We start from the raw sequence: 11,408 nt of genomic DNA, 5'->3' as shown, positions 1-11,408 counted from the left end.
CATATAACAATCCTGTTACAATTCAGCTTGCGGCTTCTACACAAATGTTGCGTGTGGACAACAACTACAACAAGATCATCCCCAAAAAGTACAATACAAGTTTCACATTCAAAATTTTAAAATGGTTTTCTTTTGTAAATTCTACACCCTTGCATTAAACTAAAGATAAAAACAGCTTGATTGATTGCACAACATAAAATCACATTTTTAAACATTTAATTTTAATAATTTAAATTAAGTTGTGACCACAATTATTTGATAATTAATAATGAAGCCATTATAAATAATATTAAATTAACTATAATTCATGTCTTGCATATTTTTTAATCAGTTAGTCGGCTTACTTTAGTATACAGGGTATCAACGTGCTAAACATAAAACATACTCAAGCATAAACTTTGCTACACTGTTAACATTTTTTAATAGAACTGCAAAAATCTCGCAAAGTATAGAAATAATTTACAATGAAATAAAATGTGACAGTCAAAAGTTTTACACGCCAACGCCGCGAGTAAATTTGCATAAAAAACTCATTATGAATTTCAATTTAGTGACCGGCAGGAACTTGCAAGAATGCAGCAACAATAAAAAAAAACCAAAAAAAAAATTCCGCAATGAAAATGTGAAAACTCAATGTCGTTTGCATTCGCGCATGTAATAAAAAATAGAAAAAGAGAAATGAATATCAAACTGTTAAAATATGTTTTATAAATGTTAGTAATTGTGTTAGGAGAAAAAACTGAAATTTATTTATTATTTCTGTTCTATTCAATTAAATTCAAGTTCTGTTATATTTAACAGTCATAAGTTAATTTAGATTGGAATTTACAAAAATATTTGCATTTATTTGAGTTTTGTATTGTTCTTACAAGTATAAATAAAATGAAGTAAATTGGAAGTGAATTTTAAATAATGGTTAAATAACATGTATTTGTCTTCTTTATTCATAGATTTATGCTTGTAAATGATTAACGAGACAAATTCTCTGTGTAAATATGCAAAACATCAAATTGCTTATAAAGTTTGTATTTCATCAAATTCAATTTTTATGTGAAATTAAGATGCATAAATAAATTTTTGGATTAGATAAACATGCAGCTTGTCAATTACTCTTGCAAACAATGTACTCTGCTTTCTTTGAGATAATAAATCAATACATTTTAACGTGTAACTTTTTAAACTGCTCAAAAATGTATATGTATTAAAAAAATATATTTTAAAATATTTTTTATATATTTTTTTAACTGTTGCACTGGCCACAAATGGCGGCAAGTCTCGTTCTCACATGTCGCGTTTTGCGGTTATTACAAAATGCTTCGCACTTCGTTACGATGTTGTTGTTGGTTGTTGCTGCTGTTGTTGTAGTTGTTGGAGTTGCTGTTGCAGCTTGCAACTGGCTGGCAGGCACTTTTCAAATTAAAACTGCCATTGTGCGTGTGCGTCTAGACCGCCCATTTATTTGCATACAAAGCTGCAGTAAACAAAGGCGAAACCCCACTGACAACGGCAACAACAATGAGTGTACCAGCAACAACAACAACAACAACAATAGGAAGAGCAACAATGTGCAATGTCAGTGTTGCTGGTCTTGAAAATGCGCAATACTCATAGCTGCATGTGGCATGTGAGGCATGCGGCATGAAATGCCATTTTTTAATGATAAACTGGCGAAGGGCAAACGCAGGCAGCAATGGTGGGGTGAGGTGGAGTGAGTTGGAGTGAGGTGGGTTGGGGTAGGGCAGGGGTGGGGTGTGTGTGCTCTACATTGAGAGAGTGAGTATTTAATCCGTCGCAGTTCGCCGCATAAATCATTGTGCATTTCGGCGTGTGTAATGAAAATGCTTAACAGCTACTTAAAAAGCAAACAGCGACCCAATGAAAGGAGTGGGAAAACAGAGTCGGTGGCAGGGGCAGGAGCAAGGACAGGAACAGGCAGCTTGTGGCAGCCGCAATACAATGCGCGTGTAAATGACACTTCAAGCCGCATTACACGACGCCCACTCGACGCAGCTACAAACAAAGGTGACAAGTAAAGAGTGTGGCAAGGTGGCAAGGGGATAAGGTGGCAAGGTGGCAAGGTGACAATGGTTGTCATTAAAAGTGCCAGACATTGAAAATCAACAATTCTCCAACCGAAAGCAGCAGCTGTCACACTTCAAAAGTCTAACAGCTCAGCGTAAAACTCTCCCCGCTTTCTAGACTCATAATCCATGCACAGTTAGTGAAGTAATTGCTTTGACAAAAATAAATACAAAATTTATTTTGAAAAAAAACAAAAGTTTAAATTTAAATAAATGGAAATATTTGAAAATATTTTTTTTATATATAAAACTTTTGAACATTTTTGTCCAAACAATTACTTGATTTACTGTATACACCTTGGCAACACTGACTGCAAATTAACCAACATTGGCGAAAGGCAAAGTGATACGAGTACATGTGGTACTTTTTGTCTAACTTCAAGTCTTAATTTGCTTCGCTGTCGTTTTCGCTGTTTGCTGTCTCTCAACTCAAGCAGCTGCGTGTGGCAGCCACAGAGAGCTGCCCCATCCCCTTTCCTTTATGGACCCCTTTTTAAAAAAGTTGCACCCCGCTTGCACTTTATACTTTTGATTAATCGTTTGAGTTATGCGACGGTTTCAACCCAAAATACATTCTGCGTCGACTTTATTTCTCAAGAGGTGCTTCAACAATGTTTTACCTTATAAATCTTGTTTGGTGTGTCGCATGATATATGAGACTGTCACACACATCTACATACGCTGTACGTGTGTGTGTGTGTCTGAGTTAGTGTGTGTGCTGGCATGTTGTGATAAATTTGTTGGCAACTGTGAATTCAGCCACTTTTCAAAATTGTTTTGCCAGCTTTCACATCAGAGCAATCTCAGGCTCTGATTTTTAACCCCCCCGCCAGCTATGAAAAATGAATTGAATTTCCTTCATCGCTTTGTTTGCCAATTGAACTGAAAGTTGAAAGCGTAATACCTCATTCAACTAATGAGCTAACATTCAGGCTACTTAATTAATTCCAATTGAAAACATTAGAAAACTTCGAAAAACACTGAAAGAGACATTTCCTAATTGATTTAGATATGCTTTGCGAACACATCTCTCAGCTACTAAACTTAACCGATTTTCATGTTTTATTGCAAGTTAATCATTAATTTCTAGCTTTTTTGATTTTAAAATAGAATTTTTGCAAAACTTAAAATTTTTTTCAAAATGTAGACTTTCAATTTTTTTTATAATTTTAGACACATATTATTGAATGAAAGTTCGCAAATTGAGATCTCGTATAATAAATATATATAAGTATTTCTATAAAATTATCTGTAGTAATCTGATTCCTTCCAGGAAAACCTTTATGGTTTTTAGATAGTATTACCAAAAAAACTGGCCAGTTATCAACATTTTAAATCTAATTTTATAGAATATTACTAATTGTTGTGGTCAATTATCAAGAGATTTCCGTTGAAAAAAGAGAACTTTTTTCAATTGTTCGTTCATAATATAATTTGATAATTGTAAACATTAGATAGGCCGATTGGAAAACAAAAAGAACCTCAATACTAAACGATAAGAAAATTCATGGAAATGACTTTGTTATTATCATGAACTGATTAATGCCTTTAAAGCCAGTTATCTAACAATTGGCATGCTGCTATCAGTTCTGGGAAACTATTCGATAGCCATTGACGTTAAAAGTAAACCATTTGGCTAATTTAGGGCCCAATCTTGTAAACGCTTAGAAATTTGAATTGACACTTGAACTAAGCGTATTCATTAACGAAAACTGTACAACTTGAACGCAAGTGATTCACTGACTTAAAGAAAATAGCTGAAAATAAATTCTTATATCATATGTTTGTTTTGATAAGAATGCAGACATGTAGACACCATTATGATAAGGCGGCCCAATGGGACATGTGCACTGATTAGTCCACAGTGGCAATCTATCATGCCAAGTAAGGTAAGGTGTAAGGTGTTAGGTGTAAGGCATCGACTATTTAGAACCTCAGACATGATATCGAAACAAAGGTAATCATCTTAAAACTGCAGAAAGCCAATTAACTTGTACATCTTCTGGTCTATCTTATCTCAGGTGGTGCAAAATTTTCTGCAGTATACCAAGAATTCCGTGTACTATAAAAGCATCCGCAATTTGAGATGAGCAATTAGTAAACATTTCGAAGTAACAGAAACCTCAAACCTCAATTAAATTCATTTGAAGAAAATGCAATTGTTCACACGTGTACTATTACTGTCAGTAGCCGTGATTGGCGTAAGTAATCGTATCTGGCCACTTAAGTGCCCACTTAATCGACTGATTTTTATTGCAGGCAAACGCGTGGCCTCGCACAGGCGATGACCAAAGTCTGCTCCGCATGGTAATGGCTGAGGTTAGTTCCCATTCGATGATCGAGGATCGCGCCATGTCACCGGCTGAGAATGCCTGCTATGTAGCCTACAACAATGCAACAAATCAGGTGGCCAATCAACTAAGCAATGCCACCAACAAGTGCGAAGAAGCGGCCAACCGAACCATGCTTACCAACTATCAGAGCACCAACTCCTCGGTCAATCTCATTCGCAGTCAGTTGCTCCAGTTGGAACAAAACCTGCAACGTTGCAGAAACGAAACCGACAGTGCGCGTCTAATCAACTGCACCGTCTCCCACGTGAGTATTAAAAACAACCAGTGAAGAGTTTGAACTGATTATCTATTTTGTAATCCTTGTAGTTTGACGCGAATCTTAAGTTGCTGGACACCTCCAACTCTCAGGCCTATCAGGTTAAGTCTCAGATTGCCGCCAATTCAAGCAACATAAGCTTGCAGCGTACCAGCTGCGTCAGTGCTGCGATCAGCGAGTGTAAGGTCAAAAACATTGAGGCGGCCAATGCTTACGATAGCTGCTTGTCATTGATTCCCTACCAGCGTGATCTGATTGTGCACCAAGAGCAGCCACAGAATCAGACTGAAGAGCAAAATCCACTCAAGCACTTCGTGGCAAAGCCAGTCCAGCATTCCGAATCCCCTTCAGCAATCGAAGAAACAGCTCCAGGAACAGCCCAAGCAACAGCCCAAGGAACAGCCCAAGGAACAGCCCCAGGAACAGCCCCAGGAACAGTTCAAGAAACAGCCCCAGCAGCAGTCTAAAAACTAATTGATAATTGAGATATGGTATACAAATCGAAACCCATCTTAATTTTAAATAAGCGCAGAGAATAAAGAGCTTTCAAAATCAATTTACTTGACCTTCTCAATGAAACGTATCGAAAATCTTGATCTCTCATTATATTAAATAGCAGCTAATATAAATAGCCATCGACTTTGAATACGTTTGGGTAATCTATGATGAGTGTCAAAATATAAGTGTCTCTGCTATCGACATTCTGAGAAATTTTCTTGCTTCTACGCCTTAGTCAAGACTTCTTAGATATCACAACATATAGCTAAATATAATCATACACACGCTCATATAAATATATACACATACTGGTATGCAGATAATTCTAATCATTCATCAGGTGGCTTAAGCACCTTATCACCGAGCGGAAGAACCAACGAAAAATACTTTGTGACTTCAAATCGTTATTGATATCAAAAAAATAAAAACAAATAATTGAAACGTCATCGATTTGCTTTTTTTTTGTAAAAAATTGATTTAAATTGGTCAGCGGAAACATCGTCGAACTCAGAAACGAACCGAACCGCCACTATGGAGGTTCTCTGCAAACTTGCAGTGCTTTTCGCACTATTATTTGTAAGTATTTTCCATATCAGTTATCAATTCAGCTAGTCGATTGCATAACATCTACATAGATAGTTAAAAATATTTTATTCACATTTAAATTTTTGTATTCGTTATATTCATAGACCTTGACGGCCGCTGAGCCAGTCTATTCGAATGCCATCAACAAGGAATTGAGCTTGGGAAACTTGCTTTACGATGCCATCACCGGAGAATTGACACTTCCTGAGGCCAATGCTTTGGAGAATCTGGAAAAGTGTGTCGCCAAATATTCATGGAAAAATGTGGATATCATGATCAATGCGGGTATCAAAATGCGTGATTGCGGCAATTTGAATATAAATGACCTGCAAAACTACGTGCAGCAAAGGAGCTCATCGGGAGTCAAGGACTCCTTCAAACAACAGTCGATCGCCTGTAACTCCCGCAACTGTTATGCCGATCTGGTAAGAATGGCCTGCAAGCCATATACTTCATCAGAAACTAATGGAATGGACACTCTTTTAGGTCATGAATCTGTTTTCCAATATACGTCCCATGCATAAGAATTACTGGCAGATTCAGCGTTGTGTTAACCATGAACTTGAGAAAACTATGCACAACTTAAGGAGATCGTTTGACAGTTTGGAGAACTGCGTTTCCCAAATTCCAAATGGACAAAACACCACAGAAGGTCCTGGATGGAACAACACAACTCCAAGCTGGACTGGCCCTACTCCTCTCTGGAATTGGACAACACCTAACCCACCAAACTGGAATTTCACTGATCCGACATGGAGCACACCAAGCTGGAACTGGACAACACCAAACTGGAATGCCAGCACCCCAAGCTGGAATGAGACTACTCCTAACTGGAACTTCACCACCCCAAGCTGGAATGACTCTACCCCCAACTGGAATGTTTCCACTCCCACTTGGAGCACCCCTAGCTGGAATGAGACTACCCCCAACTGGAATTTCACCACTCCTAGCTGGAATGCATCTACTCCTACGTGGAGCACTCCTAGCTGGAATGAGACTACCCCCAACTGGAATTTTACCACCCCAAGCTGGAATGACTCTACCCCCAACTGGAATGTTTCCACTCCCACTTGGAGCACCCCTAGCTGGAATGAGTCTACCCCCAACTGGAACTTCACCACCCCAAGCTGGAATGAGACTACCCCCAACTGGAATGTTTCCACTCCGACTTGGAGCACCCCTAGCTGGAATGAGACTACCCCCAACTGGAACTTCACCACCCCAAGCTGGAATGACTCTACCCCCAACTGGAATGTTTCCACTCCCACTTGGAGCACCCCTAGCTGGAATGAGACTACCCCCAACTGGAATTTCACCACTCCTAGCTGGAATGCATCTACTCCGACTTGGAGTACTCCTAGCTGGAATGAGACTACCCCCAACTGGAACTTCACCACCCCAAGCTGGAATAACTCTACCCCCAACTGGAATGTTTCCACTCCGACTTGGAGCACCCCTAGCTGGAATGAGACTACCCCCAACTGGAACTTCACCACCCCAAGCTGGAATGACTCTACCCCCAACTGGAATGTTTCCACTCCCACTTGGAGCACCCCTAGCTGGAATGAGACCACCCCTAACTGGAACTTTACCACCCCGAGCTGGAATGAAACTACCCCTAGCTGGAACTTCACCACCCCAAGCTGGAATGAAACTACCCCCAACTCGAACTTCACCACTCCAAGCTGGAATGAGACCACCCCTAACTGGAACTTCACCACCCCAAGCTGGAATGAGACTACCCCTAACTGGAATGCAACCACTCCCACTTGGAGCACTCCTAGCTGGAATGTGACTACCCCAAGCTGGAATGAGACTACCACCAATTCGAACGTCACTATCCCAAGCGGGAATGAGACTACAGAGACCCCGCGGACCACCGAAGGTCCAACAACGACAACTACGCAAAGTTGGTGGGAAAAAATCTTTCATGACATAGGACTCTAAGTATTTTCCTTAGACCTGTGAAGGGGCAATTTTAAATTAACCAATCAGTTAACTTAGTAATAAATAGAACAGCATTGAAATGTATATACTTAAATAGTCTTAATTATGCCCAAGCGGGCCAATGAATGTCCAATAATATGATAAGTTATCAGCTTCAATTGCAAGAAAAAGAAACAAAAACCAAACGAATGGTAAGAAGATGAAACAAATTGTGTTTATGGCAGTAAAAGCCACAAATTGGCAACGCCCACATAGCTGCGGCTTGACTTGGTCAGCGCCTGATTAAGATTTATTAGCCAACTGAGGACCACGTGTCGCAGACGGCTTCACAAATTGATGGATCTGAATGAACCGTCAGCAAAATATTGTACAATGCTAGGGCAAAAGTAAGGAAAGACATAGAAAAAGAAGGGAATTGGCTAGGCAAGACTGTCAATAAGTTAGGGGCAGAGCAGCAATAATTAGCTACACTCGGCGAAGCTAAATAATGAGCTGGCTGTCAGCATCTTGCGGCACAGACTGGGCATCAGATATCCGGATAAACGGCTAAGCAGTTTTTTCTCCTTTTGCCGGTACCAAAAAAGACCTATAAAATAATCATAGTTAAAGCAAAAGTTACGAGATGAAGTTGAAAGCCTGGAAAAAGTTTAATAATTGCGGACAGCATTCAGGCTTAGCTGAAGAACTATCTATATAATTCAACAATGTCTGACAGCTCAGCACACAGAACATTTGCATAACCCTAGCACGTATGTGTCTCTCTGTGTGTGTGTGTGTGAGTGTGTGTGTGAGTGCAACCATTGTGCATACAAAGGCAATCTGACCTAAACAATGAGAGTATGCGCAAAACTTTTAACCTCAGCTCCAGTAGATAAATCAAGCTGGATCATCGCACTCGGCATTCATTGTCCACACCACATCGCCATTGTCTCTTTGGGTGTAAATTTTAGAAGGTGTATTGCCATGTGTATGTGCGTGCATGTGGGTGTACATGTGCATGTGTGTATACACTTGCTGCAGGTGCTGCAGATACACTCGATTTGCGATTTGCGGCCTGGTTTGGTGCTAAAGTTGCTGCCAACACCATTGACCACTGAATCCAACATTGTGAATCTGTGACCTGGCCAAAAGGCCATAAATTATGCCAGCACCTCAAACTCCTCCCTCGCTCCTCCCTCTCTCCAGGTTGCGTCTGTGCAAATATTTTTCTGTTTAACTAGTCTGATAACCTTTAGACTGGAAAAACTTGACTAAAGTTTTAATGAAATGCTTAAATTAAAACGATCAATTAACATTAATAGCTAACGAAGTTCATAGAAAAAAAATAATTATGCGCCAATCACGAGAAAGAGCATTCGATAAAAACCTCAAAAAACAAAAAGAAAAAGTGATTAGATTACAAGCAAAAGGGTTGGATTTCATTTAAGCAGAAATTAACTGAAACATACCCTGTTAACAGACTGTAAAAAATTTTGGGAATTTGCATTGACCGGTTCTGAACTTGGTTTTTAGAGATCATGAAACGAGGTTATTATTTTTATAAATTGTAAGCGTAAACTGGTAGTCGGGCATACCCATGTAAGGTATATATAAATGTGACGCCACTTTATTTTATGAAAATCAAAAAGTTTTCGAGAATATAACATAATCGTAAACTTTAATGATATGAATGGCCAGCGGCTAAGCGGTCGTATCTCTTAAATGGCCAACTAAGATTTCTTTTTCTTACTATAAAAAAAAAAACAAAAACAAAAAGAAAAAAGGGAACGTTTACTTAGACTTAAACAGGGCGACGACAGCACAAGTCAAAGGCAGCAAACTGAAAATTAGTAAGTCATTAAAGTGAAACGCCTGCCCGTTAAAAAGGCCAACAACAGCATGAATAAGTTGAGATGAGGACAGAAGAACAGAGAGACGAGCTTCAACCAGGTGGCAAGTGGCAAGTGCTGCTGCCGTTGACTGTGCGAGAGAGTCAGCAGCTGACAGACTGACGTTTAGGTAACTAATAGGCCTTATTTGCATGTTAATTGCTCTTGACTAAGTCAACAGCAGCAACGGCAACGAGCGTAAACGACAGCAGAAAAGTATTCTAATAACGGCAGCACAACACGAATAATGAGAAATGAGGCAAATGTCGAAGAGGCAACAACAGACAGCGAAAAGACAAACGCGAAATGTTGCATGAATACATCAGGAAACTTGGCGCTTAAAAGTAGGTAACTCTCATTAAGCAAACACATTAAATTTTTGGGGTCGCTGGAAAGTATGCAACACTTTTTCCATCACAAGCATTAAAATGGTTGCCAAGCCAGAAAACCCCAAATGTCGTGTCATTGCCATTAACTGTAAAATGTGCTCAATGCGCATGCAAATAAATTACGGTTATGTAGGTATTTCACTCTTCCCAATTCCATCGTAATTGTTTTGTTTGCATTTTCGGGAATGCGCCGGATATTTATGCATTTTTCCAACGAACTCAGCGAAGCGTTAACAATTTGCTAGGTCGTGGGAGGAGAGAAGCGAACTCACAGCACAATTGTGCAACATTTTGCATTTGTTGCAACTATTTTCATGAATATTTAAAATTACTTTCAGTCTCCGAAACACACACACACACACACATACATACATTGAACTTTTGCTAATGCAATAAATGAAAAGTTTTGCATATTATTCTAATTATTTAAGATATGCACGGGGAAGCACAACTTTCTCCCACACTCATTCGAATTGAATAACATTATGCAACAAATAGAAACGAAATTGTTGTGGTATAAATCAAAGCAGCTGACATTCTAATTAAATTTGATTTCATATGCTTAATTTTTGTTATTTTTGTCAAGTTCATTTCAATATCATGTCCTTTTGTCACATCACACAATCAATTTGAGTCTTTTTGGCTCTTGGCTTTCAGTTTATCGGTTACAGTGGTAACCACTCGTGGAGTGGTTGTGGTAACCACATTAATTGCTCATAAAACGTTTCCTCCCATTTTGTTGAATCGATCAAAGTTAATTGGCCCGCGACCGCCATTTGCATGTCATGCATATTTAATAAACAACAAAAAAGTCGACATAATACATAAAAATATTGCAACAGCAAATTAACATACAGAAACGACAAACGACACGCAATCACACCACAAAAAAAATAGTATAAATTAAGAATGCTGCAAGCGATAAGAGCATACCCTGTAAACAGCTTGAACTTTAATTTATATACTTTTAAACACAAGTTTGTAATGTGCATATTTCATATTTCAAACATTTTTCCATTGTAATGAAGTACTTAAATATCAAGTATTCTATTGCTTAATTCAAGTGAAACTTGGAATAGTCCCTGTCAAACTTGATTTATAGTTTCTTTTCTTACTCTTGCCTGACTTTATTGTACCTCTTCACTCAGAGGACTGCAAATAGGGTATATAAGACAAAAAGTATGAACTGCGTGCTTTAATGCATTTTGCAAGGAACAACAGAATTAAGTAATGACGCATAAAATGAGCATATCATTTGGCAACAATTTGTGATCACGAAACAATGCTGAAAATCAAATTAGTTAAGAAAATCAAAAGAAAAGCATAATAAAAACGGAACAGCTTGTAAATATACTAAGCTTTTATTCAATTTTAGCACATCATAAATAAGCTATTAGTTCACAAAAATACAATGGTAAACAAGCAGATGG

The 11,408-nt window shown here is 38.6% G+C and overlaps 2 protein-coding genes across 10 annotated transcripts; both read left to right on the top strand.

Annotated features, from left to right (window-relative positions):
• Window positions 1–4,124: 4,124 nt before the first annotated feature.
• LOC117785396 lies at window positions 4,125–5,247 on the top strand. 4 transcript variants are annotated; one of them, XM_034623372.1, is made up of 4 exons: window positions 4,125–4,282; window positions 4,341–4,679; window positions 4,742–4,953; window positions 5,047–5,247. In XM_034623372.1, exons 1-4 carry the CDS (start codon window positions 4,235–4,237, stop codon window positions 5,156–5,158), a joined length of 711 nt encoding a protein of 236 aa, XP_034479263.1. In that variant the 5' UTR covers window positions 4,125–4,234; the 3' UTR covers window positions 5,159–5,247. The 4 variants fall into 4 exon arrangements, with proteins under 4 accessions (XP_034479263.1, XP_034479265.1, XP_034479264.1 ...); XM_034623374.1 differs by having other exon boundaries at window positions 4,742–4,959; window positions 5,089–5,247; XM_034623373.1 differs by having other exon boundaries at window positions 4,742–4,959; window positions 5,077–5,247.
• A 377-nt stretch (window positions 5,248–5,624) lies between these two features.
• LOC117783663 (DNA-directed RNA polymerase II subunit RPB1) lies at window positions 5,625–7,805 on the top strand. 6 transcript variants are annotated; one of them, XM_034621183.1, is made up of 4 exons: window positions 5,625–5,765; window positions 5,879–6,199; window positions 6,261–6,593; window positions 7,386–7,805. In XM_034621183.1, the coding sequence occupies exons 1-4, from the start codon at window positions 5,721–5,723 to the stop codon at window positions 7,719–7,721; spliced, it is 1,035 nt and encodes a 344-aa protein (XP_034477074.1). In that variant the 5' UTR covers window positions 5,625–5,720; the 3' UTR covers window positions 7,722–7,805. The 6 variants fall into 6 exon arrangements, with proteins under 6 accessions (XP_034477074.1, XP_034477073.1, XP_034477072.1 ...); XM_034621182.1 differs by having other exon boundaries at window positions 6,261–6,623; window positions 7,233–7,805; XM_034621181.1 differs by having other exon boundaries at window positions 6,261–6,623; window positions 7,056–7,805.
• Window positions 7,806–11,408: the final 3,603 nt, after the last annotated feature.

The sequence above is a fragment of the Drosophila innubila genome (assembly GCF_004354385.1).
Source record: "Drosophila innubila isolate TH190305 chromosome 2R unlocalized genomic scaffold, UK_Dinn_1.0 1_C_2R, whole genome shotgun sequence".
In the NCBI taxonomy this organism is placed as follows: Eukaryota; Metazoa; Arthropoda; class Insecta; order Diptera; family Drosophilidae; genus Drosophila; species Drosophila innubila.
Note: the sequence above shows the minus strand (reverse complement) of the source record. Positions and strands in the feature narration are given on the sequence as shown.

Excerpts from the sequence above, each read along its gene's own strand:
- LOC117785396 (XM_034623371.1), top strand. The coding sequence starts at position 4,235 with ATGCAATTGTTCACACGTGTACTATTACTGTCAGTAGCCGTGATTGGC. Across the intron at positions 4,283-4,340 it reads TGTCAGTAGCCGTGATTGGC|GCAAACGCGTGGCCTCGCAC; the intron begins GTAAGTAATCGT and ends TTTTTATTGCAG. Across the intron at positions 4,680-4,741 it reads TCAACTGCACCGTCTCCCAC|TTTGACGCGAATCTTAAGTT; the intron begins GTGAGTATTAAA and ends TAATCCTTGTAG.
- LOC117783663 (XM_034621177.1), top strand. The coding sequence starts at position 5,721 with ATGGAGGTTCTCTGCAAACTTGCAGTGCTTTTCGCACTATTATTT. Across the intron at positions 5,766-5,878 it reads TGCTTTTCGCACTATTATTT|ACCTTGACGGCCGCTGAGCC; the intron begins GTAAGTATTTTC and ends TTATATTCATAG. Across the intron at positions 6,200-6,260 it reads GCAACTGTTATGCCGATCTG|GTCATGAATCTGTTTTCCAA; the intron begins GTAAGAATGGCC and ends ACACTCTTTTAG.